The sequence below is a fragment of the Azolla caroliniana genome, unplaced genomic scaffold, assembly GCF_043228905.1.
Source record: "Azolla caroliniana isolate FFs.n. ecotype wild unplaced genomic scaffold, voAzoCaro1.0.p SCAF_20, whole genome shotgun sequence".
Lineage (NCBI taxonomy): Eukaryota > Viridiplantae > Streptophyta > Polypodiopsida > Salviniales > Salviniaceae > Azolla > Azolla caroliniana.
In genome coordinates this window covers 237,664-262,721 of record NW_028230455.1, presented here as the reverse complement: position 1 = coordinate 262,721, position 25,058 = coordinate 237,664, and the positions used below count along the sequence as shown (strand labels likewise).

Below are 25,058 nucleotides of genomic sequence, written 5' to 3'. Positions count from 1 at the left end.
AATTAATTTCAACATAAGAGATCAGTAATCTGGTTCACAATTTAAAAATTGTTATTGCAATTAGCAAGTTTTAGAGTGGAGAGTGTGCACTTATAGTCAATAGATAATGCAATGGTTTCGAATAGTTTAACTTATTGAAACTTGTAAAACAATATTTTAGGATGCTTGAATTGGCATCAGTTTTTACCAACCATCACTAGATTTGTTTGTTTATAGATATGCATTGCACATAAACTTATGCACACTTGATTGAATCTTCATTCCATTGAACTTGGCATCGTCACAATGCCAACTAAATAAAATCATGGATGTTGTTCTAACCCCCATCTCCAATATCTTGGCCATCAAAAAATAATCAATGTTTACATGCCTTCAATGACCTACAATCGCTTGCATCTGACTAGTCTATGCAAGTCGAGTTCACAATCTGTTCTTTTCTCTAGTTATTTCAAAGTGATCATTGCATAGTTGATCATTTTAGCCTTCCAAGTTACCCATAGTTTAACCCTACCCTTTTCCTTCCAATTGATCATTGCTTTCAATACTCTAAATCAACTGGTTGACTGTATTATTCAATTCCACCAACTTCAATGATGACATTTTAGCCTATTTTGAAAAACTTATCAGATATGTGAGGATTATTCTTTGTTCGTATGCCCTAACATTATGTCACTTCATGATATTGTTCGGTAGCACTTATGGGTACAAGTCTAATTGGGTGCCTCATGGGTATCGACATTTGGTTTACAAACAGATACATAGATTGTATTATCATCTTCAGAGGTCAAATATGACTTGTTCGATCAAAATATTACATTTCACACAACAAAATTGAAAATGAGTAGCCATTCTCAATGTTCAAGAACTTTACTGATGAATGTTGCAATTGAGATTGCAACTTTGATTGTGATAGAAATTCATGGAAGGATTGGTTTTGGTCGAATTTCCTCAATAGGACACCCTTGGGTGAATCCACCCTTCACAATAGGCAAAGAAGAATCCTAGTACAATCAAATTTCCCTTTGTGGTTAGTTACAAGGATTGAGGTGTTGTGTGAAGTTGTTGATTGCATGACTAATGTTGGCTTGGTTTTGTGGTATTTGTTAGTTTTGTAGTTAGTTTGTAGAAAGGAAATGCTTTTGTGGGTTGATGGCTTCAAGAGTCACATCTAAAATTCTTGGACACTTGATTCTTCTCTTTGGCACATGGATTCTGGTGGATGGGTTTCTTCGGCAAAGAAAAAGGCTCTCACATGTTTTGGCCCACAAGCAACATTTACATGACTTTATGCTGCTTTGACCATTGTATTTGGAGTAATAGTCACTTGTTTACTACTTTATCAATACAAAGTAGTCGCAATATGAGAAGAGAGAGAGAGAGAGAGAGAGAGAGAGAGAGAGAGAGAGAGAGATCCCTTCGGAGTGTGGCTATTGGGCCTAGGGAGTGTTTTCTAGAAAGTACGTGTTCTTCATTGTGAGAAATTTACCCCTTTCATGAGCCCTTTTTGGTGTACCAATGAGGACAATAATGAGGAAGTGATCAAGATACATATTTGAATGAGGCCATGCTATATCAATACAAAGTAGTGGCAATGAGAGAGAGGGAGAGAGAGAGATCCCTTTTGAGTGTGGCTATTGGGCCTAGAGAGTGCTTTCTTGAAAGTACGTGTTCTTCATTGTGAGAAATTTACCCTTTCATGAGCCTTTTTTGGTGTACCAATGAAGACGATAATGAGGAAGTGATAAAGAGATTTGAATGAGGCCATATGAAAGGCATCCATTGAGTCCTTCCAACAACTTTGATAAATAAACCCAAATGGGCAATGTCATCATCTTGCCATATGGGTATTGCGACATATCCATATGGTGACGTAATAAATATCAAGCCAAAGGGAATGTGTCAGTCATGGTAGTTAATGAAATTCTGTTGTATTATATTTAAGATATAGTTGCAAGTGAAGCCACATTGCTGAAACAATAAATGCTTTTTTAACCTCTAGCATGTCTAAAGCCTCCTCTGCTCTTTGTTTAGATTATCATGAGACTTTCTTAAGTTTAGTAATCATGTTATATCTAGTTAATTACAATCTAATGTGTCGTAAATCTTCATTGTTGGCATGAGGAAGAGGTGCAACATAATGTGAAATAAACAAAACCTATCAATGGGACACTAGTGTCACCAATGATGAATTAGATGTTGGATATGAACCAAGACCGATCCATGATATTTTCTTGTGGAGAAGCACACGTTAATTCCTCAAAGAACATTTCATGCATTGATAACTTCGCAAGGTGGGAGTTGCTCTTTGAGTGTGTACACCTAATTTTGGACATGGTTTGAAGGTTTAAGCCAAAGAATTTTCCCATTTCAAACAATGGCCTAAATGGCTGCATCTCCAAGGCTTCTCTTCTAAGTTAAGCTCACTTGTGCATGTGTGTTTGGGTAATAATAGTACTTTGGTTTGTTACACACTTTATACGGTGGTATATTTAACTTCAAGGAGAGATGTGATTCCTTGCCTTGGTTGGTGGGCACTGGGCATTATGTAGGGCCACTAATAACTACATATGCATATGTATGGGTCATGACTCACTTTAATATGCAAGATTGTACAATACACCTACCCAATCATTTGATTGAAATAGCTCTACTGTATATAGTTCTTAGTTATTTTGTGAATATTATCAAAAGGCTATTGGTTTATAACTTGACTTTGGTGGTGTGGCTTCTGCTCACAAATCAAAGTTCTATTCAAACGCTCAATATTAGTCATTGCATCCTTTAAGTAAGACAAAGATCTAATCATATTCCTTATTAAAATGTAGAGCTCTTTACACGAAAACAAGTTTAAGATAAATCCTCCCTAAACCCAATCCCTACGAAATGTTGTTGTTGTTAGGGTGTGTCTACTACCATCCAGATTTACAATTTCAACACCGAGTATATATATAATATACAATACATATAACCCTCGATTCTAATACATCTTGATAGGCTTGAGTTGGGCTAGATCAAACTTAATTGTGAGAACCTCCCCTTTTTCATTATCCTCGTCTTCTTCTTGTCTAGAATAACTACCTTTCTCACCTTAAAGAATGTCAAGATGTGCCATACCATTCATTGCACTGATTTGACACTAAAGGATGACCCAAATTCTCTCATACAGTATACACTTTCACCACTTGTTCGATGGGTCCACGACACACGGGACATCCCATGTCCTTCGATTCCACTTCCATCAAGCAATCCATACACCCTGCTAAGTGCCCACAAGGTATACACACTCCTTGTCTTGGAGCATCCCAACAAATAACACAAGTTCCAATGTCCTTGATCTCGGCCACAACGTTAGTGTTCTTGGCAGTGTTGTTGTTACCATTAGTATTGTGATGAGACTCGGGTGGTATTGGGGTGGGAGCTTTAGTGGTGGGTTCATTAACACACACATCAGTACTACTAGGTCCACACATGATAGGTCCCCATGATGACCATCTACTGTAACGCAACGATTTGGATCTGTTTGTAGCCTGCTTAATGTTGTCATTGTTTCCTTGGCTCCTGGAGTTGTTATTGGTCGAGCTGCTTTCACTCGGAATTATGTTATGATCATCCCATTCCTTAATGTACCGACTTGTGTTGTTGCCACATAAACTACCGTGTGGAGCAATGTTGTTTGGTGAGAGAGGGATCCCTTCCTCTGCGGCCGTCCGGATCGATTCGTCGAGAGCGAGAGCTAATGCGATCTCTTCTGATATCGGTTCCGTATTTGACTTAATAGCACTCATAGTTGAGACCGATGAGGCTGAGAAGAACTGAAAACCTGGTTGGGTTCCAGCTAGTGTAGATGATTGTGAGTTAGGGATAGGATGAATTTGTGATAGGCTTCCTTGCTGAGATCCTGCTGCCAATGGAGACGCACCATCAGCATACACACTAGCAGATCCCTATAAAAGGAAAGGCTCCAAGTTAGTCATAAGCCAATGCACAAAACCTCTGTCCATAAGTTTTCTATGCATTACGCCAGTTTAACTACCTGTGGAATTCCTTTGCATGCTTCGTAGAACCTCTCCACCTGAGCCCTGTCGTTTTTCTTCTCCGACATGAATTTGTATTTTGTTTCTGTTGCATCATGAATTATAGACACACAAAACACGATTTTAGAGAAATGAAAATCAAGGATTGGCATTAAACCACCAAGTCTCTGTGGTGAGCAGAGATACTAACTGTTGTGATCTGTTATTTGGAGTACAAGATCTTTTGAGTTGAAGATCAGCTTCTCCATGTGCACCTTGGACAGTGGAAGGACAGTGCTAGGTTGAGCAACCTGAAGTACCAAATATGTCTGTGACGTGAGGAAAACCATATCCATGTGTGATGAAAAAAATCCATATCTTGGTCTTAAACTGGTAGAGAAACTCACATTGCATAGACCAGCAGGATGTGGCATAGACGCACCTACCCCGGTCCACAAACATACCTGTTCTTATGAAAATACGTTCAACTAATCTTGTTAACATATTTCTGATCATAATTTCAGTTGCATTACAAGGAGAGACACTAAATTTAATGAAAAACAAGTTTGCATTACTATGTAACAGTTTTAATGCAATAACAGTGCCTGCATTACGGCGTGCCACGTTCAACACACGACACTACCATGTGCCGGGACACTTGTTGCAGAGAGACATTCCACATTACAATGTGACACATCAAGTGGAAAAGCTCTTTGCTTTACAATCCTACACATCCAAAGAAAAAACTCTTTGAATAGAATACCTTAGGAGATTCATAGATAACCAGTTCATACTCCTCGAATATCTTTGTTGGAAGGACCACTGCCCAGCTGCAGGTATAATTTAACCATTCAGTAACAATAACTTAAGAAGGTCAAGAGAAAGCTATACATTTCACGGAAGCTGCATTAGTGACATATCCGTGAATTTTGAGACAAATGCATACTGTTAGAATATATCTCTCACATTTTTTTCATGACCAGATTAGGAGCCAAGGATTCTAGAAAACTGAAACTCGAAAGCTCCCTTAGGATTCCATTGAAAAGGCAGAGTCTTTCCTGCACAAGGCAGCCACGATAAGATTCTAATGAAGCCTAGTTTTATAGTGATATAAAGATCACCATACAGAATGTAAAACCGACCTCTAACAAACGCACAACAGAAACATGGCCTCTACTCCTTGCCAAATCAAGTGGTGTTTGATCCTCGTCATTGACAGCCAGTGGATTCGCTGCAGACGTTGAAGCAATGTTTTAAATATTCGTGAACATGTTATTCTCAAAAGAGACCATCATCTATCATTCTGGAACAATTTTCTCATAATCCATACATACAGAAATATTGCATCGGCATCCACATGTGTCTTTCAAAATCTAAGCTTAGTATACATCCTTCGACATGTAAAATTTTAGTATGCATGCTTGTATAACATTCTTAAACATTGTTTTTTCACAAATCCATGTTTAGTATACATTCTTGAATATTAAAATTTCAGAATTCACGCTTAAGATATATTCCTCAACAAAAACTTATCTGTGTTAAAATTTAGAGAAACTTACCGCCGCGGGAAAGAAGCAATGTAACAGTCTTGTCTAATCCTCTCCTGGCCGCATGGTGAATCGGAAAACCACCATGACTTCCTGCAAATGTAATCAGAGAAACAATTTCATCTAAAATTAGAAGACAAGTTAAGGTGAAAGGGATTGGTCATTCACAATAGAAGCGAGATTGAGGTAAAATACAACTTAGAGTCTTTCAATGTATCATGGAATTGAAACTTTATTAAATCACAAAGATTTAATTAGCACCTGATCTGTACGCATTCTTGTTAGCTCCCAAATTTAGCAGAGTTATAGCCATGTCCAAGAGCTCTGGACGTGAACAAGCCAGCAGAAGGGGAGTTCGTCCATCTTTATCGATCCACTGCAGAAGAAGACGTAGAAAAAAAATCAGTAAAGATCTGGCAAAATTTATTAAACGTTTGCAGAAGTAGAGTTAGAAGCGCTCTCTCTCCATCTCTAGTATATTCAATAATGTACCTCCAGTGATGCTCCCTCTCTTCGAAGAGCCTTAACAACATCGTGGTTTCCAATTCGTACTGCTTGATATAGCAATTCTTCCTTCGATTGATTTGCACCCATTCTACTCACAAAATAAGCACATTTAGTCTCAGATCTGCATAGAATCCAAGCAAATATGATGCAAGAACGATGAAGACCACAGAGAGTCTGTGGAAACTAGGATTGTTTTCTTTCAATAGATACAGAATGAAGATTAGGAGAAGCAACGAAATGAAGGAAAAAGAAGTGAATGTGAGAAGATTAATAGCAGAAGATATAACTTGTAAAGCTCAAGGGTTATTCAGATTGCGAAACGTATTCATTGAGGTTGTGAACTACTGTAACAGATCAAGAATTCGGATTGAAGAGATGAGAGTGAGGTTGAAGAATTTTCTGCATTGGAGGGAAATTACTGTTGTTAGAGATAGGGAATTACTAGCAGAGTACTAATTCTATACACATTCTCTGCATGTATTCATTGAGGTTGTGAACTACTGTAACAGATCAAGAATTCAGATTGAAGAGATGAGAGTGAGGTTGAAGAATTTTCTGCATTGGAGGGAAATTACTGTTGTTAGGAATAGGGAATTACTAGCAGAGTACTAATTCTGGGCACATTCTCTGCATGTATTAGACCAGAAAGCTTCGAATGATGAGATTTAGAGATTAAGAGAACTCAGGTGACATGGCTGATTAGAAATGCTAGATCATCGAAATGTGATGAAATGGTGAAGATATGATCGGAATGCTCTATAGAAGGAAAGAAATTACTGAGTGCAGTTTAATCGAAGATCATCAAAGAAAGATGTATCGAGAAATATATCGACTCGATTAAAGAAGGCAAGGTTAGGAAAGAGGAAAGCATGATGGAAGAAAGGTATAGATAAGCAGAGATCAAAGAAAGACGAAAGTGATTAGTATTTTGCTGTAACTGTACTTAATGTGCATGAAATGGAGAAGAATTTGCTGAACGCAGAGGACCAATGAAGACGACGCAAGTAAAGAATATCAGTGAAGAAGTTGAAACAAAGGTTTGCGTAATCAGTGGAGAAAAAGAAGAAGAAGAAGGAACATCAGAGATCAGGATATGCCATTGGTGAAGTATTCGAATTTATGGATCATGGTATCAGAGATCCTGGCACGCCATAGATACTGTGAAGGGATTACTGGATCATAGTATCAGAAATCCGGACAGGCCATAGCTACTGTGCATGAATTAATGGATCGTGGTATCAGAGATCGGGATTCTATACTGTCCTAGAATTAGATATTAGGAGACGCCATAACTATGGCGCAGGCGTATTCTTCTTTTCTTAATCACTCATGCCATGGATATGTCCAGGCGCCATAGCTTCTGTGCAGGTACTGATAATGGATCGGATCAAATTTTATTGTTGTTTCTCGGATTAATGCAGCTAATTGAAGAGGAGGAGGAGAAGGAGGAAGCATCATTGGCTAGATCCATATCTTCTGTGCATGAAATGAGGCAGAAGAAGAAGACTGTGAAAAAAAAATATTTTCTCAATAATTAGTAGAGACTGTGGGAGGGATGTGCTTGGCAAGAATGCAAAGACAATACATTCAGAAGAAGAAGAAGGAAAATAAGTGATTTAGACGCTATAGCTTTTCCTGCATATAGAATGTTTGCCGAGAAGGCGATTTGTTTCAGAAGGAGATTATGAAGCCGAAGGAAAGGCAAGAAGGCAGAAATAGAAGGAACAGAGAAACAGCAGCAGGAACGAAATGCAGCATTAATGGAGAAGAACCTGCAAGAAGAGGAAGCGATGGAGGAGCAGGAGAAGAAGAAGGAACATCAGCGATCAGGACACGCCATAGCTACTGTGCAAGAGGTGAAATGGAGGAGAAAAGAGAGAGAGAGAGAGAGAGTGGGGGGGGGGGGGGGGGAGGGGAGGGGAACAGTGGCAGAGCGATGGAGAATAAGGAAGAAAAAGGGAACAGTAGCAGAGCGATGGAGGAGAAGAGATGGAAATGGAGAAATACAGAAGAAGAAGAAGAAGAAGCTATGGCAGACGCAGACACAGACACAGACACAGACTGAGAGAGAGAGAGAGAGAGAGAGAGAAGGGGGGTCACAACTGCCAAGGCGTGAATGGATGATGATGATGACGTGGGCCCATCGGATGCCAGCTCAGCCGAAACCCCCCACGTCAGACGCGAACGGAGAAGGACCAATAGCCACGTGGACTGGAAGCCCAACCAATCCCCGCGCGTGCCGCCTCCACGTGTCGCTCCCCTCGCCGACGTGGCATGGCACGTGAGCAGCGCCTCATTCGCGCACGTGCGAGCTCCCCTATCCGCCCGCTCTCGTACCGTACGTAACTCCCTCTTGCCACGTCACGCCCGCCCAAAGAAATCATGTCTTTATTTGTCCACGTCACGCCCGCGCCTACGGTTTGCCACGTCACGCCCCGCCCAAGAAACCGCACCTTGGTTGGCCACGTCGTGCCCAAGCCTAGCTTTTGCCATGTCACGCCCATCCAGGCCCCCCTCTATTGTGCCATACCAACGTTTTTTTGCCACCTCATGCGTATCCAAACCCACTTTCTAGTGTGCCATACCAGCCTTTCTTTGCCACGTCATGCCCATCCAAACTGACATTCTATTGTGCCATACCAACCCTATTTGCCATGTCATGCCCATCGTCTAAGCTCGTGTCGTGACCCCCCCCCCCCCCCCCCCCCCCCTCTCAACATGAGCTACATAATTTTGTGCGCATCACACTTGTCTATTTTTACCCACTCACACCTCACCACATCATGCCCATTAAGAACACGAGCACCAAGCAAAACTGACACTTTCGTGTCACTCATGTGCCCACCTTGCGAAACAACATATTTGAGCATCCAACCCAGCTTTCCCATGTCTTCTTCTTTTCCTCTAACTGTTTAAAAAAACTATGCACATACACATTTGCAATGTGCCTTGGACTTTTGGATCCCACAAGGTTTGTGTTGCAACCATTTTTTTTTTAAAATAAACACTAGAGTCAAAGAAACTGCTCGAAACAAATGCACATTGCATGATAATCTTTGTGCTCTATGGCCACCTAAGGTCTGAGGTCATGTTTATGTCTTCGTCGCAACTTGTATCGCATTTTCATGCTTGATGCTTTGGTGTAACTTATGTGGCCTTTTTTAGCATTAAGGCTATGTTTCAGTCAAAGCGATTGGATGTACCTCTATAGAGGCATACTTGGCACAACCTTTCAGTTTTTTGTTTGTTTCTCATGGAAACTGTTTCACTTTTTGCTAGGATAATCAAGTTGGACACACCTCTATTCATGCTCTAGAAAAAAGTGAAATTCAGGATTAACAAGATATGGTTCGGTTCCAAATTGAGTGACTAGGATACACTTGTGAGCATGCTCTTAAAAGGGCGACACCTAGGATTAGGTGCACAGGAGCACAAACTATGCACAATATTTTTCTATAACAATGAGTCAGTGTATAGCGTCACAAATAAAATAGGGCAGTAGCTTGAATTGGCCGGCCCCAAATCTTGCCACATCACGAGTCACAACCATCTTGCATAATATTCACACTAGAACTTTCCACTTCACGCCCATCAAAACATTTCTTCTAGAACCTCTCGATGCTTGGACACTCATGAGGTGCTTTTTTCCTTACACCATATTTGAGTATGCTTGTAATCCCTATGTACGTATGGTTCCCCTTTCCCAGACCATAAAGTTGGCCTTAATTATACACTCAAGCAATCACACTCTTTTTTCCCTAGCAGGCTTTAGCTCCCTTATTGTGTAATCTTCTTTTTGGAAAATTTGGCGATATATTTCCTAACAATTCTTAAAATATCGAGATTTGTGTTTCTCGACCTCCCATCATAACACTCACTTGAAGTGCTTGTTTAACTAATTTTGTACTCAAGTTTTGCCCCATAATGCTTTCTATGATTACACCTTTCCTTGTCTGTTTTCGGAGTTCCACTACCTAATGCACTCATGCCAAACTCGCTTTCTTGGTCATTCTTTTTATCATATCAATAATCAAACCCACGTTTAAGTTATCGTATGAGCCTTTATCCTCAAGACATCTTCCTTTCGATACTTTTGTAGGCAATAGGAGGAAGTATTATATTATAAATCGATTCGAATTGATTGAATTCCCACATTTGGGGGTTTTATTTGCTAGTTTTGTCAGGTGGGCCACATTCTTGTCTTTCCAAAGGGAAAAGAAAGGTTTGACTCAATATATATTTGGGTGTTGTCTCATTTCAAATGCAAGAATTCAATCAATTGAAAAGAGTCTCATGTTGTATATTTTAGTTCAATCAAATAAAAATGTTACATTCAATCAAAGTTCAACTTATTATTTATGCTAAAGTGGGCTATCTTTAACATGTAATCATGAAGCATAACATTCACTTGTCATACCACTTGTTCATCAAGGTCTTTCTGTATATGCAATTTTTTGCTATATTTCATTTTGCAAGGTTGTCACATGCATATGTTACTTTCCTTAATGTTCGGAAGAGTAATGTTTAAGCCGAAGAAGAATTTAGCTCATGTGGACACAATATTTCATAAACTCGTTGATTAAAATGGTAAAAACCCATCCACAGTTCTCTACACACACATGTATGTACGCACATTTCCTGATTATTGATGATCATAAAAACATCAATAGGTAAACCATACATTTAAAATGTCACTACAAAGACTACGCGATCAACTTCAAATAGGACTATACTAAGCACAATTTATTGTGAGTGTAGGGCTCACATCTAGAAATTTTACATGTCCCAATAGGCATCATTAATATTCGCTAAGTTTAAGTTCGAAAGAGAAAAGCATGTACCCCAAAACCATAAAGCCAATGGATGTGATAGCTTTCCAATTTAATATTATCGTCACGAGACACGAGTGTGAGGGCTCTCATTATGTATGTATCTTACATGTGCACTCTAGATTCATGAAAGATATGCATGAATAGTTAGTTTGCCACGAAAATCAATCTTCCACAATGGTGTGCAACAAAGTTGCAGATGATGAAAATATCCACTAGAGGTCTATAATATGCCATACTTGGGAAAATGTGGAAGTGGGCCATGTAGAATGTGATTAGTATGATCATGATCTTGAGAAAGAATCATGCTTTCAAGGGTAATGTGATGAAATCAAGATGTTGTGGAGACCTATTTGGTATCTAAATTGGAGTGAAGAACAAATAAGTGCTTGTTTCTAAGCCCATACTTTGGAGTAAGATGTAACAATGTGGACGTGCCAATGGGTATTCCATAGAAACAAATATTATCAGACTGGGGATAAGATTTGTTAGAGAGGGTAAAAGTGAGTGTCCTCCATGCCTCTTTCTAAAGAAAAGCATCAAACATATTTCAAGGCTAAAAACTATGATACAAGCTATTTGTCTTTTTCTGATGTTGCTTGGAGTACTTCAAGAAAGATAGTAAAGGTGCCAATAAAGCTAGAAAACCATCAATATATTACATAAATGACATCCGTATATGAAACCAATGGTATTAAACAAACAACATGTAGATAAAAGTAAGATATACACAAATGTGTAGATACAACTAAGTGTGGATGAAGAATTATACCATGTTAGCTTTATGCATATAGTTCGCATAAAATACAATGACGAATGTGGAAATCATTTTAATCTCCATGAATAAACAAACATTTCATTGTATGTAACACTTTAAATTGTAGTATAGCTGTAACTTTGTGATGAATAAAAGAGATGACCAATTGACAATGACAAATTAAACTATCAGCTACATTTTAATCATTACAAGTTTATGGAGAGATGTTACATTCAATGTTTTAAATTTTAAATTTCTCAATTAATCCACACTAGAATTTTACACCCTTTGCCTTGTATTGTTTGTCTCACAAGTACGTGTTCTTCAATACTAGTTTATAGGAAGGATTATTCTTGAAAATAGAAGGAACCACCTCAACTAATACCCTCTCATAACGAAATGCTCGTTGCAAAGCATATGAAGAGAAATGAAAGGGTAAGCTTAAAGATGTATTGGAAGATGGGAAGATATACGATGAGGGAAGGTCCTTGAACAAATAAGGAGTTGTGATGTTTAGGACTAACTCGCATATTCTAGGAAAATGCTTTTGGGATTACAATGCATGGAATGGGACATAGATGAGACTAACCAATGAATCCTATATTATACTTCTTGTGAAAACTTGAGACCATGAAACTCAATGGATTCAAGATTTGGACAGATATAATGTATACCAAGATTTGGACAAATATAATGTATGGTTTTTATTCTTATATAGTTAGAGAACAACATTTTGTCAATTTAGAAGATGACATTGTTTACTTCAAAGCTAAGGGAGAGGGTATTGTCTTTTATATCATGAATGGCCACACAAGAAAACATGATTCACAACAATATTTCATGCCACCTATATCAAGGATGCAAGAGGATACACACATGTATGATAATTCTTCTATGGATGAAAAAGATCCTATCCATATGGAAAGTCACTTCTAGAAACGTGCAATAGTACTAGAATGTTTATTGCAAATGATATATCTTTATCAAATGATACTCATGATTTTACATGTAGAAAACATGACGGAACTAGTGTGATTGATATATGTTAATCTTAAAAGATGTTTTAGAATGTGCTTAGACAATGGATTGTGGATTGAGAGCATAGGTCTTTATGTATGGATCTTAATGTATGGAAGGGTTTTAGTATATGAACTTAAACCATAGGGCACAACAACCATTTGTGCATAAACAACAATATGTGAGGCACATATGCCAACCAAGGTAGTTGAGGATATGTTTGCAAAAGACACAATTTCAAAATGGTGCAACACTAGAATGCAATTTGGAAGCTTTTTTGAAAGTCCTTTTATTATGCACAAAGAAATGCTTTTAAGTTAAGCATAATGTTTGCAATGATACCAATAAATGTAGTTCAAGAAAAAATGGCGCGATAAGGATTGCCATTACGCTTGAAAGTTCCTTGTAACTTTAGATGTAGTTAAAGATAAGGAGAACCACAAGAGCCATTGATGGAGCTGCACAAAGTTTCCTTGAATGTGTACAATTGAATAATGGCGGATTGAGATGGAACAACACTTCTTTGCCCAAGACTCGACATCACAATGGTTTGAATGAAGACAAGATTGTTTGATAGTGGGTTGGCTTATGCATGGGTCAACGCCACAATGGGAAAATATCATTCCAGTTCTTGACTACCCGACTAAACCATGGAAGAAATAGGAACCAGTTTACAACATCAAAGGCAGGAAGAGGGAGGATTTTTAATGTAGATTGTTAGGGAGTGGGACAACAATAGTCTAGGCTACATCAAAATCTGTAATAAGCTTAAAGTTTTGTTGTCTCATTTATAAAAAGTTTTGTTTTTCTACAGATGGATTGTGTGAGTTGAATTAGCTTAAAGTGAGAGAAAAACAAAGGATATGACACAGAAGAAATCTAAAAGAACAATGATATACTTGAAAAAGACAAAAACATAAGAGGGACCATTTAGTCTCATTTTATGACACACTTGATGAAATGGAGATGTTGTGTCAAACCTTCCTAAGATGTGGGTGATTTTGGTCAACTCTATCGCTATGTGCACCACCATTGATGAATATTGGGAAAATGTTGCAATAGATGGGATTGAAGTAAATAGTGAACACTCTCATGAACCAAATCAATAATGACAATAAGATAATGTTAATTGCAGTTAAATAAGCCAAAATTATACTCAAGGAATCAAAGAATAGATACATTTAATAAAAGATGATATTACAAGAAGATGACAGATGATGAAGTAAAAGTTGATGCATAGAGGGCCATTGACTAGAGGTTGAACTGGTATGATTTGATGAGAGTGTGAAGCTTCAATTTATAGAGATTGACACATTCAATCAATGCCCTAGATTACACCATTCAAGTTCAAATAGATCCACATGTTGCGTATTCATGTGTCATCTTGCATGTGTGACACATTGTTTTTTTTTTTTTTTTTTTTTGCAACACAGGTCAGATGTGTGCACGACATTATCTAGAGCTATCCTTAATATCATGATCATAGAATCCTTTACATCATCATAATGTTAAGTTATAAGGACATAGGTTTGAGCCTTGTTTGATGACTTTTTGTTTTTATGGTGTCTCAACTCTCAAGGAAGACATGAAAGATCAGATGAAGCTTGATACAGGGTGGTATTTCCAATTGACATGTGGCATCATTAATTGGGGTAATAATGCAAAAGGAACAAGATATTGAAAATTAGGTTTGATTGATGGCCTTTTTATTAGTATATATTAGTGTACTCTTGATCTTTAAAGGAGCAAGTTATGAATGTTGATTTGAAAACTATTAAGAATTAGGTAATCAAGTATGGGTTAATTAGTCCCTAATTATGTGATTAAACTAAGCGGAAGTTTAAGTGATATGTGCGTGAGAGGAAGAGAGAGAGGAAGATACACTTATGAACAACAACAAGATGGGGGATGAGTAACTATATTAAAAAGCATCATCAAATACAAAAATACCCACAATGAGGTATATATACATCTCATGTGCAAAGGTGCACATGTGTGAGTAGAATATAGGTACAACTGTGCAAGTTCTATATTAAATGAACATGGGAGTGGAGGATCTACAATGTATCCCACTCAAGTACAAAATCCTATTTAATGCTTTACGGTCAACACACTAACTAGATTCTATCTAGTTAACTACTAAGTTACGCATGTTGACTAAACGACTAAACTAAATTGAGCTTGATATCTCAACATGCCTCCTCAAGCTCAAGTGTGAGGCATCTGACATCTGGTTTTGCTTTCAGCGTTGTCCGGTTTTCGATGTCGGCTTCTGTGCGTCTTTCAGCGTCGGTATTTTCGTGGTAGTTTCGGTTCCTCCCCCTCAAGCCTGTGACGAAGGCTTGGGTCGACTACTTTCACCCATCGTGGGTCACAAGCCACTTTTGTAGAGCTCTCGGGCTCTTGTTCGGCTGCTACCTTCACCGCGAAGGCATAATGATGGGCCATGTACTCGTTGTGGCGGAGCTGAGCAATGGGATTCTTCTCTCTAGAAGAGCATCAAAGTTTTTCGCTTGTCGATGTGAGCGCCTTCTTTACTTTGGGTGTCCGTATGGTGGGTACACCAAACTCACTATCTAGTGAGGGAGCTGACGCATCCGAACCACTGTCATTGGGGTGGTCGACTTCATATTCAGGCATCTTACCTTTGCCTTTGTCCAGGTTCGAACTTGGCCGCGACGTGCTTTGGTCGCGTGAAGGCTCATGTGGGCCACTTAGCTCGGAAGAGCTTGGATTGTCCTTTGGTAAAGGACTTGGCCGAATATCGTCCTTTGAGTTGATGTTCAACTCTTCCTCGGTTGGGTCGGGTGGAGCCAAATCGGGCTTATACCATGATGCTGATTCGCCGAAGACTACGTCTTGACTCACCCAAACCGCTCAGGTCAAAGGGTTATAACACTTATATTCCTTTTTCTCGGATGAGTATCCTACGAGGATACATTTCTCCAACTTCGCGTTGGGCTTCTGTCGGTTTTCGTTCGGGATGCGTACATTCGCAATGCTTCTGAACACCTTGAGGTGCGACAGGATCGACTTCCTTCCAACAAGGAGCTCGTATGGAGTTACCTCATGCACTCCATTAGTGGTGCATTGATTCATGAGGTAGACGGCTGTGGATACTGCTTCGGCCCAATAGAAGTTCGACATGTGCTTCTCATGCATCATGGTGCGTGCTACCTCGAATATGTGCCGACTCTTCCTTTTGGCTACTCCAGTTTGTTGGGGTGTGTGGTGTCACAAGAATTTGTTGGGAAACAAATCCCTTTGGATGGGAAGAGAAGAGCCGAGTTGATGAGTAACTCAGCCGAGGCCGAAATTGAAATCGAGGATATAGCCAACTCAGGAGACTATATTTGCAAATAGTGAAAATGTGCCCCATGTGGGCTATGTATGTAAATAGCCATAAAGTTGTATAAGTATATATACAACTAGGGCAAACTTTATGTGGGGGTGAAGAAAAAGGTTGTTGATCATTGTTGAAAAGTTAGAACTAGGTAGTTGCCTCTGTAACTGTGCGCGAGAGAGAGAGAGTGAGGGTGTAACTCTACAGCCGATCGTTGATGAAGAAGATGTCGAGGTCGTTGTCTCTGAGTTTCTTCTTGTATTTCCTCTTTACATGTAGTGATCTATTTTTGGAGTTTGTGGACTCCACGTGGTTTTTCCCGATTTGGGTTGTGTCTCTGTATCTCGCTTTCTGTATTTTCATTTTCTGTCTGTCTTTTTGTACATTGTGCCCTTGATCTTTGCATCTGCATATACGAACAACAAACTGGTTGTGGCCGGCTACGATCTCAACAAAATTCTCTCCGAATGCCTTCACCTTGGAGATAGGAGATGAATTCGTTGGAGAAGTACTCCTTGCCTCCATTTGATCGTAGGCATTGAATGTGCCGACCGGTTTCTTTTTCGACTTGGCTCTTGAGCTTTTGGAAGTGGGAGAGCACTTCGCTCTTCTTCTTCATCGGAAAGATCCACATGTAGCGGGAGTAGTTGTCGATGAAGGTGACGTAGTATCGTCATCCACCGATCGTCGACGTTTGAGCCGGTCCCCATACATCCGAGTGCATGACGTCGAGGAGGCCTTCGCTTGCATAGCTCTCCTTCGGAAATGGGAGTCGATGTTGTTTGCCCAGTTTGCATGCTTCACACACTCAGTCGACTCGAAGGTCGGAAGTCTGATGATGACTCCCTTTGATTGCATCGCTCGAAGCCTTTGGAGGTTTATGTGGCCGATTTGTTTGTGCCACAACTTGTCATGAAGACATACATCTTGGCTTATCATGACATTCATCTTGGCGAACCAGGAATCGAACCCATAACCTCTTGGTTTACATATTGTACTTTAACCATTGTAATAACATATGTGAGATGTAATCATAATAATTATATGTTTAGTTATTACGAGATATTTAGAACATTCTAGATTATTCTAGAATGTTCTTGAATATTTCATGATTATATTTATTATTATTATTATTCATAAATATCTAAAATATTCTAGAACATTCTAGAATACTCCATAAGGGCCTATAAATAAGAGTCCATACACTCATCACAACTCATTCGGTTCAAACTGTCGTGACTCTTGAGTAGGAAGCAGAGAGAGAGCGATGGCGATAGAGATAACGATAACGATAGAGATGGCGAGAGCGGTAGAGATAGCGATAGTGATAGCAAAAGAGAGTGAAAAAGGGAGAGAGTGCGAGAGAGAGAAAAGTATAGCAAGCTTTCTTCTTTATCCTTCTTTCTTTTTCCCCCGTGGTTATGGAGTCGGTCAGCAAGCAAGAGTATATGCGTGTCCTTTCGGAGCTCGATATGCTCACCACTAAGTTTGTGGCATTAGAGCAAGAAAATCAAAGGCTACTCGGGGATCTTCAACAAGTCAGTACTGAGAAAGCTCATCAATATGAGGAGTTATCACAACGGGTTCATCAACTTGAGGCTACTATATTAACATTACGAGAACAAGCGGCGGGGGTTCAAAATTCCCCAAGGGAACCAAAGATTAGCCTCCCTGCCAAGTTTGATGGTACCAGATCTCTCTTTCGAGGTTTCCTGAATCAAGTTCGTTTGGTGATTCAGTTACATCCCAATCGGTATCCAACTGATGCTGCCCGTGTGGGATTAATAGGAACCTTGCTAAGCGGTACAGCGTTAGCATGGTTTGCACCACTTTTTGAGAAGAAATCACCATTACTGGAGGATTTCGAGGCATTCGTTAAGGAGTTTCAAGCTAGTTTTGGAGATACGGATAGCACTAGGACTGCAATAAACAAGATTCGAAGACTCCGACAAGGAGATCGTCCCGCTTCAGCTTATGCCGCAGATTTCCGTCTCTTGGCATGCGACATCCCTTGGGATGAGGCAGCCTTAATGGATCAATTCCGTCAGGGTTTGCGTAACGATGTCAAAGATCTTCTTCTTACTTTCCATGAAGATCCAAAGTCTCTTACTGAAGCTATTAGCCGAGCTGTGCGATGTGATAATCGCCTATTTGAGCGACGTTCTGAACGTCAACAAATGTTACGCCGCCAACCGGAACAAACATACGCTTCTATAGTCGCCACACCGCCACAAGGTTCTAGACCCGTTACGAGGGATGGTCCCACTCCGATGGAAATAGAGTCGACACAACGTCGAGGGCCCTTATCAGATGCTGAGAAACAACGACGTCGGGCGCATCGCCTATGCCTCTACTGTGGTGGTCCAAGACATATAGCTGTGAATTGTCCACATAAACCCAGGCGTCAAGTTTACCAAGTAAGTGCACATGACAACCCTACATCAAGTTCTACTATCACTTCTAATAACTTAAGTACTAAGCCTAATAGCCCATGCCATGAGAATAGATTTGATGTCTTGAGCCAATTAGAGGATGTGTTAAACGAATAAGTCCGGCCAAAATAGGAGCCATTTGGTTGGACCATCCTAGTTATGTAGAGTCAGTACCTAGTTGTGGTTCCATTTCATCAAATCAAGTTAGTAGAGTTTTTTCTGCACAAGTCGAGCTTAGCACATCTACAGGTCATCGCGCCCTAGCCTCTGCCCTCCTAGATTCCGGAGCCAATTCTTGTTTCATGGATCGCGAGTTTGCATTGACTCAAAACATCATCTTGAAAAAACTCCCAAACCCAGTAGCTGTAGGAGTCATCGATGGTCGCCCTATAGCATCAGGAGATATAGTCGAAGAGTCTGAACCAATTCGTGTAGTCCTAGGTAATTTGGCTAGTGTCATCTCATTTAACATCATTAGTAGTCCGGAGCACTCTCTAGTTCTTGGTCTTCCTTGGTTTGAGTTACATAACCCAACCATTGATTGGAGAAAAAGAACTATTGAAGAGGTCACCGTACAATCCAAGTCTCTTGAAGCTCCAACTAAGGATCTAGGATCCCCCACAATTTCAACAATCTCTATACATCAATTACGAGAGGATGGAAGAAAGGAAGACATGATGGTATTTGCGGTTTTAGCAACTCCCTCATCTAGCTCACAAGAATTGGGGGTCCAACTACCAAAGAAGTACATAGAATTCTCCGATGTGTTCGATAAGGTGAAGGCTAATAGACTACCAGAGCATCGACCATATGATTGCCCAATTGATTTGCAGCCAGGAAAAGAGCCTCCATGGGGACCAATTTATAATCTTTCGCCCACGGAGTTAGAGGTTCTTCGAGAATATATCAATGAGAACTTGGCAAATGGTTTTATCCAACATTCAAAATCTCCTGCTGGTGCACCCATCTTTTTCGTTAAGAAGAAAGATGGTACGCTTCGTATGGTCGTGGATTATCGAGGCTTGAATAAAGTGACCGTTAGAAACCGATATGCTCTCCCATTGATCTCAAGCCTTCTAGAACGCCTCAGTGAAGCAAAGTATTTCACGAAGTTAGATCTTCGAGGTGCCTACAACCTTGTTCGAATTCGTCCTGGGGATGAATGGAAGACGGCGTTCCGCACTCGCTATGGTCATTTTGAGTACACAGTGATGCCTTTTGGCCTCACGAATGCACCAACAGTCTTCCAACATATGGCGAATGATATTTTTCGAGACTTCCTCGATATCTTCATCATTGTTTACCTGGATGATATCTTGATCTACTCAAAAACTCAAGAAGAACATGATATACATGTTCGCCAAGTTTTGCAACGGCTACGAGAGTATGGTCTCTATGCAAAATTGGAGAAGTGTAGTTTCGACCAATGTCAAGTGGAGTTTTTGGGGTACATAGTCTCTTCAAATGGCATCTCTATGGATCCATCAAAGGTTCAAACAATTTTGGATTGGCAAACACCACAGTCCGTGCGAGATGTGCAATGTTTTTTGGGGTTCGCAAACTTTTATCGCAAGTTCATCAAAGATTATTCAAAAATTGTGTTGCCCCTCACTCAACTGACGCACAAGAATCGACCATTTGTATGGAGTATAGATGCGAACTCTGCATTTGAGGGTTTAAAGCAAGCATTTACATCCGCACCAATCTTAATCCATGTCGATCCAATGAGGCGCTTTATACTTGAAGCTGATGCATCGGATTTCGCACTCGGAAGTGTACTATCCCAAATTGGTGATGATGGTGAACTGCACCCGGTGGCTTTTCACTCACGAAAATTTGAAGCCGCAGAAATCAACTATGAGATTCACGACAAAGAGCTTCTTGCCATTGTGGATTCTTTTCAACAATGGCGTCATTTTCTGGAGGGTTCTTCTTAGCAGATTATTGTCTACAATGATCATAAAAATCTAACATACTTTCAAAGTGCTCGAGTCTTGAATCGACGACAAGCTCGTTGGGCGCAGTTCTTAACTCGTTTCGATTTTGTAATTCTATATCGCCCTGGGATGCAACAAAGAAAAGCAGATGCTTTATCTAGACGTTCGTATATGGAACTTCAACCTGGAGAGGCCGCATTTGAAAGCCAAAAGCAAATCCTCTTAGGTCCTGATCATCTACGAATAATGGCAATGCATACCATCAACACACCGGGAGATTCAAGGCTTCTTGATTCCATTCGTGAGCAGATTGCGACTGATGCGTTCGCCCAAGAGGTTTTGAGCCATATTATCCCAAATCGTGCATCTAGCTCCCAAACTCAAAATCCTCGTCTAGACTACACCCAGTTTAGTTGGCATGATGGGTTACTTTTTCGACAAACTCTCTTGTATGTGCCTAACGGTCCTTCTCGACTCAAAGTCATGCAACAATGTCATGACACACCAATGGCAGGACACTTCGGCATCCACAAGACTTTTGAGTTGATTTCTCGCCGATATTGGTGGCCACGGCTTCGCCATTTTGTTACGGATTATGTTCGTAGCTGTGATACATGTTGCCGATCAAAAAAGCCTCGACATCATCCATATGGCTTATTACAGCCAATGCCTATTCCGGAGAGCCCATGGAAATCTATTTCCTTGGACTTTATTACGGATCTTCCACCTTCCAAGGGATTTGATTTGATTCTCACGGTTGTCGATCGTTTTACGAAGATGGCACATTTCCTTCCATGCACAAAGACCATTACTAGTCAAGAGACAGCTGATTTACTCATGCGGGAGGTGTTTCGCCATCATGGTCTTCCGGATGATATTATCAGTGATCGGGGTCCCCAATTCATCTCGAAATTTTGGCGGCACATGTTCAAACTCTTACATACTTCTTGTAAACTCTCTTCCGGCTACCATCCAGAGACTAATGGGCAGAGTGAGCGCACCAACCAAACAGTCGAGCAATATCTACGTTGTTTTGTCAACTATCAACAAGATGATTGGGTGGATTTACTACCTTTGGCAGAATTTGCTTATAACAACTCCGAGCATTCTTCTACTGGATATTCCCCATTTTTTGCAAACATTGGGTACCATCCTCGTTGGACGATGCTTGAACATCCTGAACTCCCAAAAAACCCAGCTGCTGAAGATCGGCTCACTCGACTCCAAGAAGTTCAGGATATGCTTTTGCATCATTTATGGGAAGCCCAAAACACTCAAAAGAAGATTGCTGACCGTCATCGGCGTGATTCATCGACTACATTTCAAGTAGGCGATCGTGTATGGCTCTTACAAGGTAGCATTAAAACGACCCGACCTTGCTACAAATTGGATTATCAACGTTTTGGCCCATATGTCATAAATGGTAAGATCAATGATGTGACATTTCGTCTTGATCTTCCTCCTCATATGCGTCTTCACCCGGTCTTCCATGTTTCACTTTTGGAGCCCTACACAACGAGCTCTATTCCGGGTCGTGTTACACCTCCCCCACCTCCAATTGACGTTTCCAATGGCTCTGAATATGAGGTTGCCGCTATCCTCGACTCCAAGATCATTCGCAACAAACTATACTACTTGGTTGATTGGTTAGGCTATACACCTAATGATCGAACATGGGAGCCTGCCGAACATCTTGCCAATGCCTCCGACATGGTTGTTGCATTTCACAACCAATATCCTCATAAACCAAGTCTGAACTCTTTTCTTCCGACTCGTGCAACTCGTCATCGAAAAGGGGGGATAATGTCATGAAGACATACATCTTGGCTTATCATGACATTCATCTTGGCGAACTAGGAATCGAACCCATAACCTCTTGGTTTACATATTGTACTTTAACCATTGTAATAACATATGTGAGATGTAATCATAATAATTATATGTTTAGTTATTACGAGATATTTAGAACATTCTAGATTATTCTAGAATGTTCTTGAATATTTCATGATTATATTTATTATTATTATTATTCATAAATATCTAAAATATTCTAGAACATTCTAGAATACTCCATAAGGGCCTATAAATAAGAGTCCATACACTCATCACAACTCATTCGGTTCAACACCAGTCTTTAGCCCTTAGCCTACTCCTTGTAATCTTCTTTCTCATAATATAATCTCATTCCCATTTCTTATCTCTCACTATACTTTTCTCTCTCTCGCACTCTCTCCCTTTTTCACTCTCTTTTGCTATCACTATCGCTATCTCTACCGCTCTCGCCATCTCTATCGTTATCGTTATCTCTATCGCCATCGCTCTCTCTCTGCTTCCTACTCAAGAGTCACGACACAACTCAGTGTTCGTCTCGGTTTTGAAACCTTTGGCATACATGGCCGATTCACCTTGTTCGAATCGAGGATGAACATTCGACCATCTCTCCGTCCTTTAGCTATAAGTCAACCATCTTTCTCGATGAAACATCTGTTGTTGTTGAAACGAATTTGCATGCCTTGTTCCACGATTTGACCGACCGAGACCAAATTCTTTGTTATTGTGGGCATGTGCAAGACATTCTTGATGCAAGTTTGCTTGTCTTCTTTCCTGAATGGGACATTGATGATGTGCCGAATGGGATGTGTGGTGTCATCTCCTGTCTATATGAAGTCGGGTCGATCCGGCGTTCTTAAGTCACGAAACCACTCTTGGTGTGATGTCATATGATGTGAGGCGCCGGAGTCGACGAACCACACATCTTTCGAGTTGGAGGTGCTCGTGGAGTCAGAGGTGACATAGAGTGGAGTCTCATTACGAATAGATCACTAGTAGTCGTCGTATTCGGAGTTGTTGGCGTAGTTTGTGAGTTGTCGGCTTGTCAAAGCCGACTCCCTTCTCTTTTTCCGACACTCCTCTTTGCGGTGGTCGATTTTGCCGCAATAGTTGCAAGCAATGGGCCACGTTTGCCGGCCTTGTTTGGCATGGAAGCTCCCCCTTCTTCCGAAGGTTCCTCGATGGCTTCCGTCTTGTTGTCGACGGTTTGAATTCCCTTCGTTCGATGGGTCAAATTGACCTCTTCTACCGCCTCGACCTCGTCCTCGGCCACCATCCGAACTCGATAAGAACATTTGTCCTTCTGATGTCTTGGTTTTGGTTTGAGGCGGTTCTCTTCAACCAATAGCATTGATTGAAGGTTGAAGAACGAAGGAGGGTTTACCTCGCCAAGATTGCCATCCTCAACGAGTCGAATTGTTCTGTGAGGCCACCCAAGCATACTTGAACCATCTCATCTTCGTCAACGTTTATGTTGATGGAGCCAATCGAGTCGCAAATGCTCTTGATCTTGGCGGTGTAGTCCGACATGGACATGTCTTTTTGCCGAATTTTGGTAAACTCTTGTCGGAGTTGAAACTTTCGGGCGGTCGTGTTGGCGGCGAACATTTTCTTTAAGTTCTCCCACGCCTCTTTGGGCGTCTTTGCGTCTCGAATGTGGCTAAGCATGTGGTCGTGGACACATGTTGCCAACCAATACATGACTTGACTCGCCGCTTGCTCCCATGTTGAGTAGTCGACATTCTTTGCGCCAGGTCGATTTTCTTGAGTGCCGTTGATGTAGCTCCAATACCCTTGGCTGACAAGGTATTGGTTCATCTTGTACTCCCACGATGAATAATTGCTCCGGTCTGGCTTTTCACTAGGGAGCGAGCTACCCATTTGTGTGTTCATTTTGTTGTAATGTCTTCCCTTTAGTCTTTTCTTCCTTTGGTCACATACACATGTTACGTAGCGGCACTACGGTAGCCGATAACCGGATTTTGTCATCGGCGTCGTGAACACACAATAACGTAGTTAGGTGGGTTTAGTGGATTGTCTAAACCACACACTCTGATACCATGTTAAGAATTAGGTAATTAATTATGGGTTAATTAGTACCTAATTATGTGATTAAGCTAAGTGAAAGTTTAAGTGATATGTGTGTGAGAGGAAGAGAGAGGAAGATACACTTATGAATAACGGCAAGATGGGGGATGAGTAACTATATTAAAAAGCATCATCAAATACAAAAATACCCACAATGAGGTATATATACATCTCATGTGCAAAGGTGCACATGTGTGAGTAAAATATAGGTACAACCGTGTAAGTTCTATATTAAATGAACATGGGAGTGGAGGATCTACAATGTATCCCACTGTGGAGGATCTACAATGTATCCCACTCAAGTACAAAATCCTATTTAAGGCTTTAAGGTCAACACACTAACTAGATTCTATCTAGTTAACTACTAAGTTACGTGTGTTGACTAAACAACTAAACTAAATTGAGCTTGATTTCTGTTAACTCTTAGGGCCGGACAATGGCCTAACACAGGGTGTCTACGGAAGACACTTCACCAAAGGGGTGTTACGGCAACAGGATTAGACTCAACGCTTAATCTGACTTAATTAGGTTACTTAGCATGATCGTCCTTAATATTCACACGTGTAAGATATAACAATGAATGCAGAACGACAATTAACACAGAGATAAAAAACACTAAGCTTTATTAATTAATGTTGAGAGACAAGCTCAACATCGGCTGGATCGGCTGAAGAAGCTGAGGACCGGATTGGTTGGGACCGATCGGTTAGGCCGAGTGCGTAAACCGGGAGGCCGTTAGGAAAGATATTCCGTGAGGA

General features: G+C 40.5%; 1 protein-coding gene across 1 annotated transcript; it reads right to left on the bottom strand.

Moving 5' to 3' along the window:
• Positions 1 to 2,786: 2,786 nt before the first annotated feature.
• Positions 2,787 to 7,965, bottom strand: LOC147850672 (putative E3 ubiquitin-protein ligase XBAT35). The gene is made up of 11 exons (XM_087335607.1): positions 7,840 to 7,965; positions 6,053 to 6,155; positions 5,822 to 5,936; positions 5,573 to 5,653; positions 5,156 to 5,244; positions 4,980 to 5,071; positions 4,777 to 4,843; positions 4,421 to 4,477; positions 4,225 to 4,324; positions 4,034 to 4,119; positions 2,787 to 3,944 (listed from the first exon to the last, which is right to left on the bottom strand). The coding sequence occupies exons 2-11, from the start codon at positions 6,152 to 6,154 to the stop codon at positions 3,159 to 3,161; spliced, it is 1,575 nt and encodes a 524-aa protein (XP_087191733.1). The 5' UTR covers position 6,155; positions 7,840 to 7,965; the 3' UTR covers positions 2,787 to 3,158.
• Between the last annotated feature and the right edge of the window lie 17,093 nt (positions 7,966 to 25,058).

Excerpts from the sequence above, each read along its gene's own strand:
- LOC147850672 (XM_087335607.1), bottom strand. The coding sequence starts at position 6,154 with ATGGGTGCAAATCAATCGAAGGAAGAATTGCTATATCAAGCAGTACGA. Across the intron at positions 5,654-5,821 it reads CAAGAATGCGTACAGATCAG|GAAGTCATGGTGGTTTTCCG; the intron begins GTGCTAATTAAA and ends TTACATTTGCAG. Across the intron at positions 3,945-4,033 it reads CATGCAAAGGAATTCCACAG|GGATCTGCTAGTGTGTATGC; the intron begins GTAGTTAAACTG and ends TTCCTTTTATAG.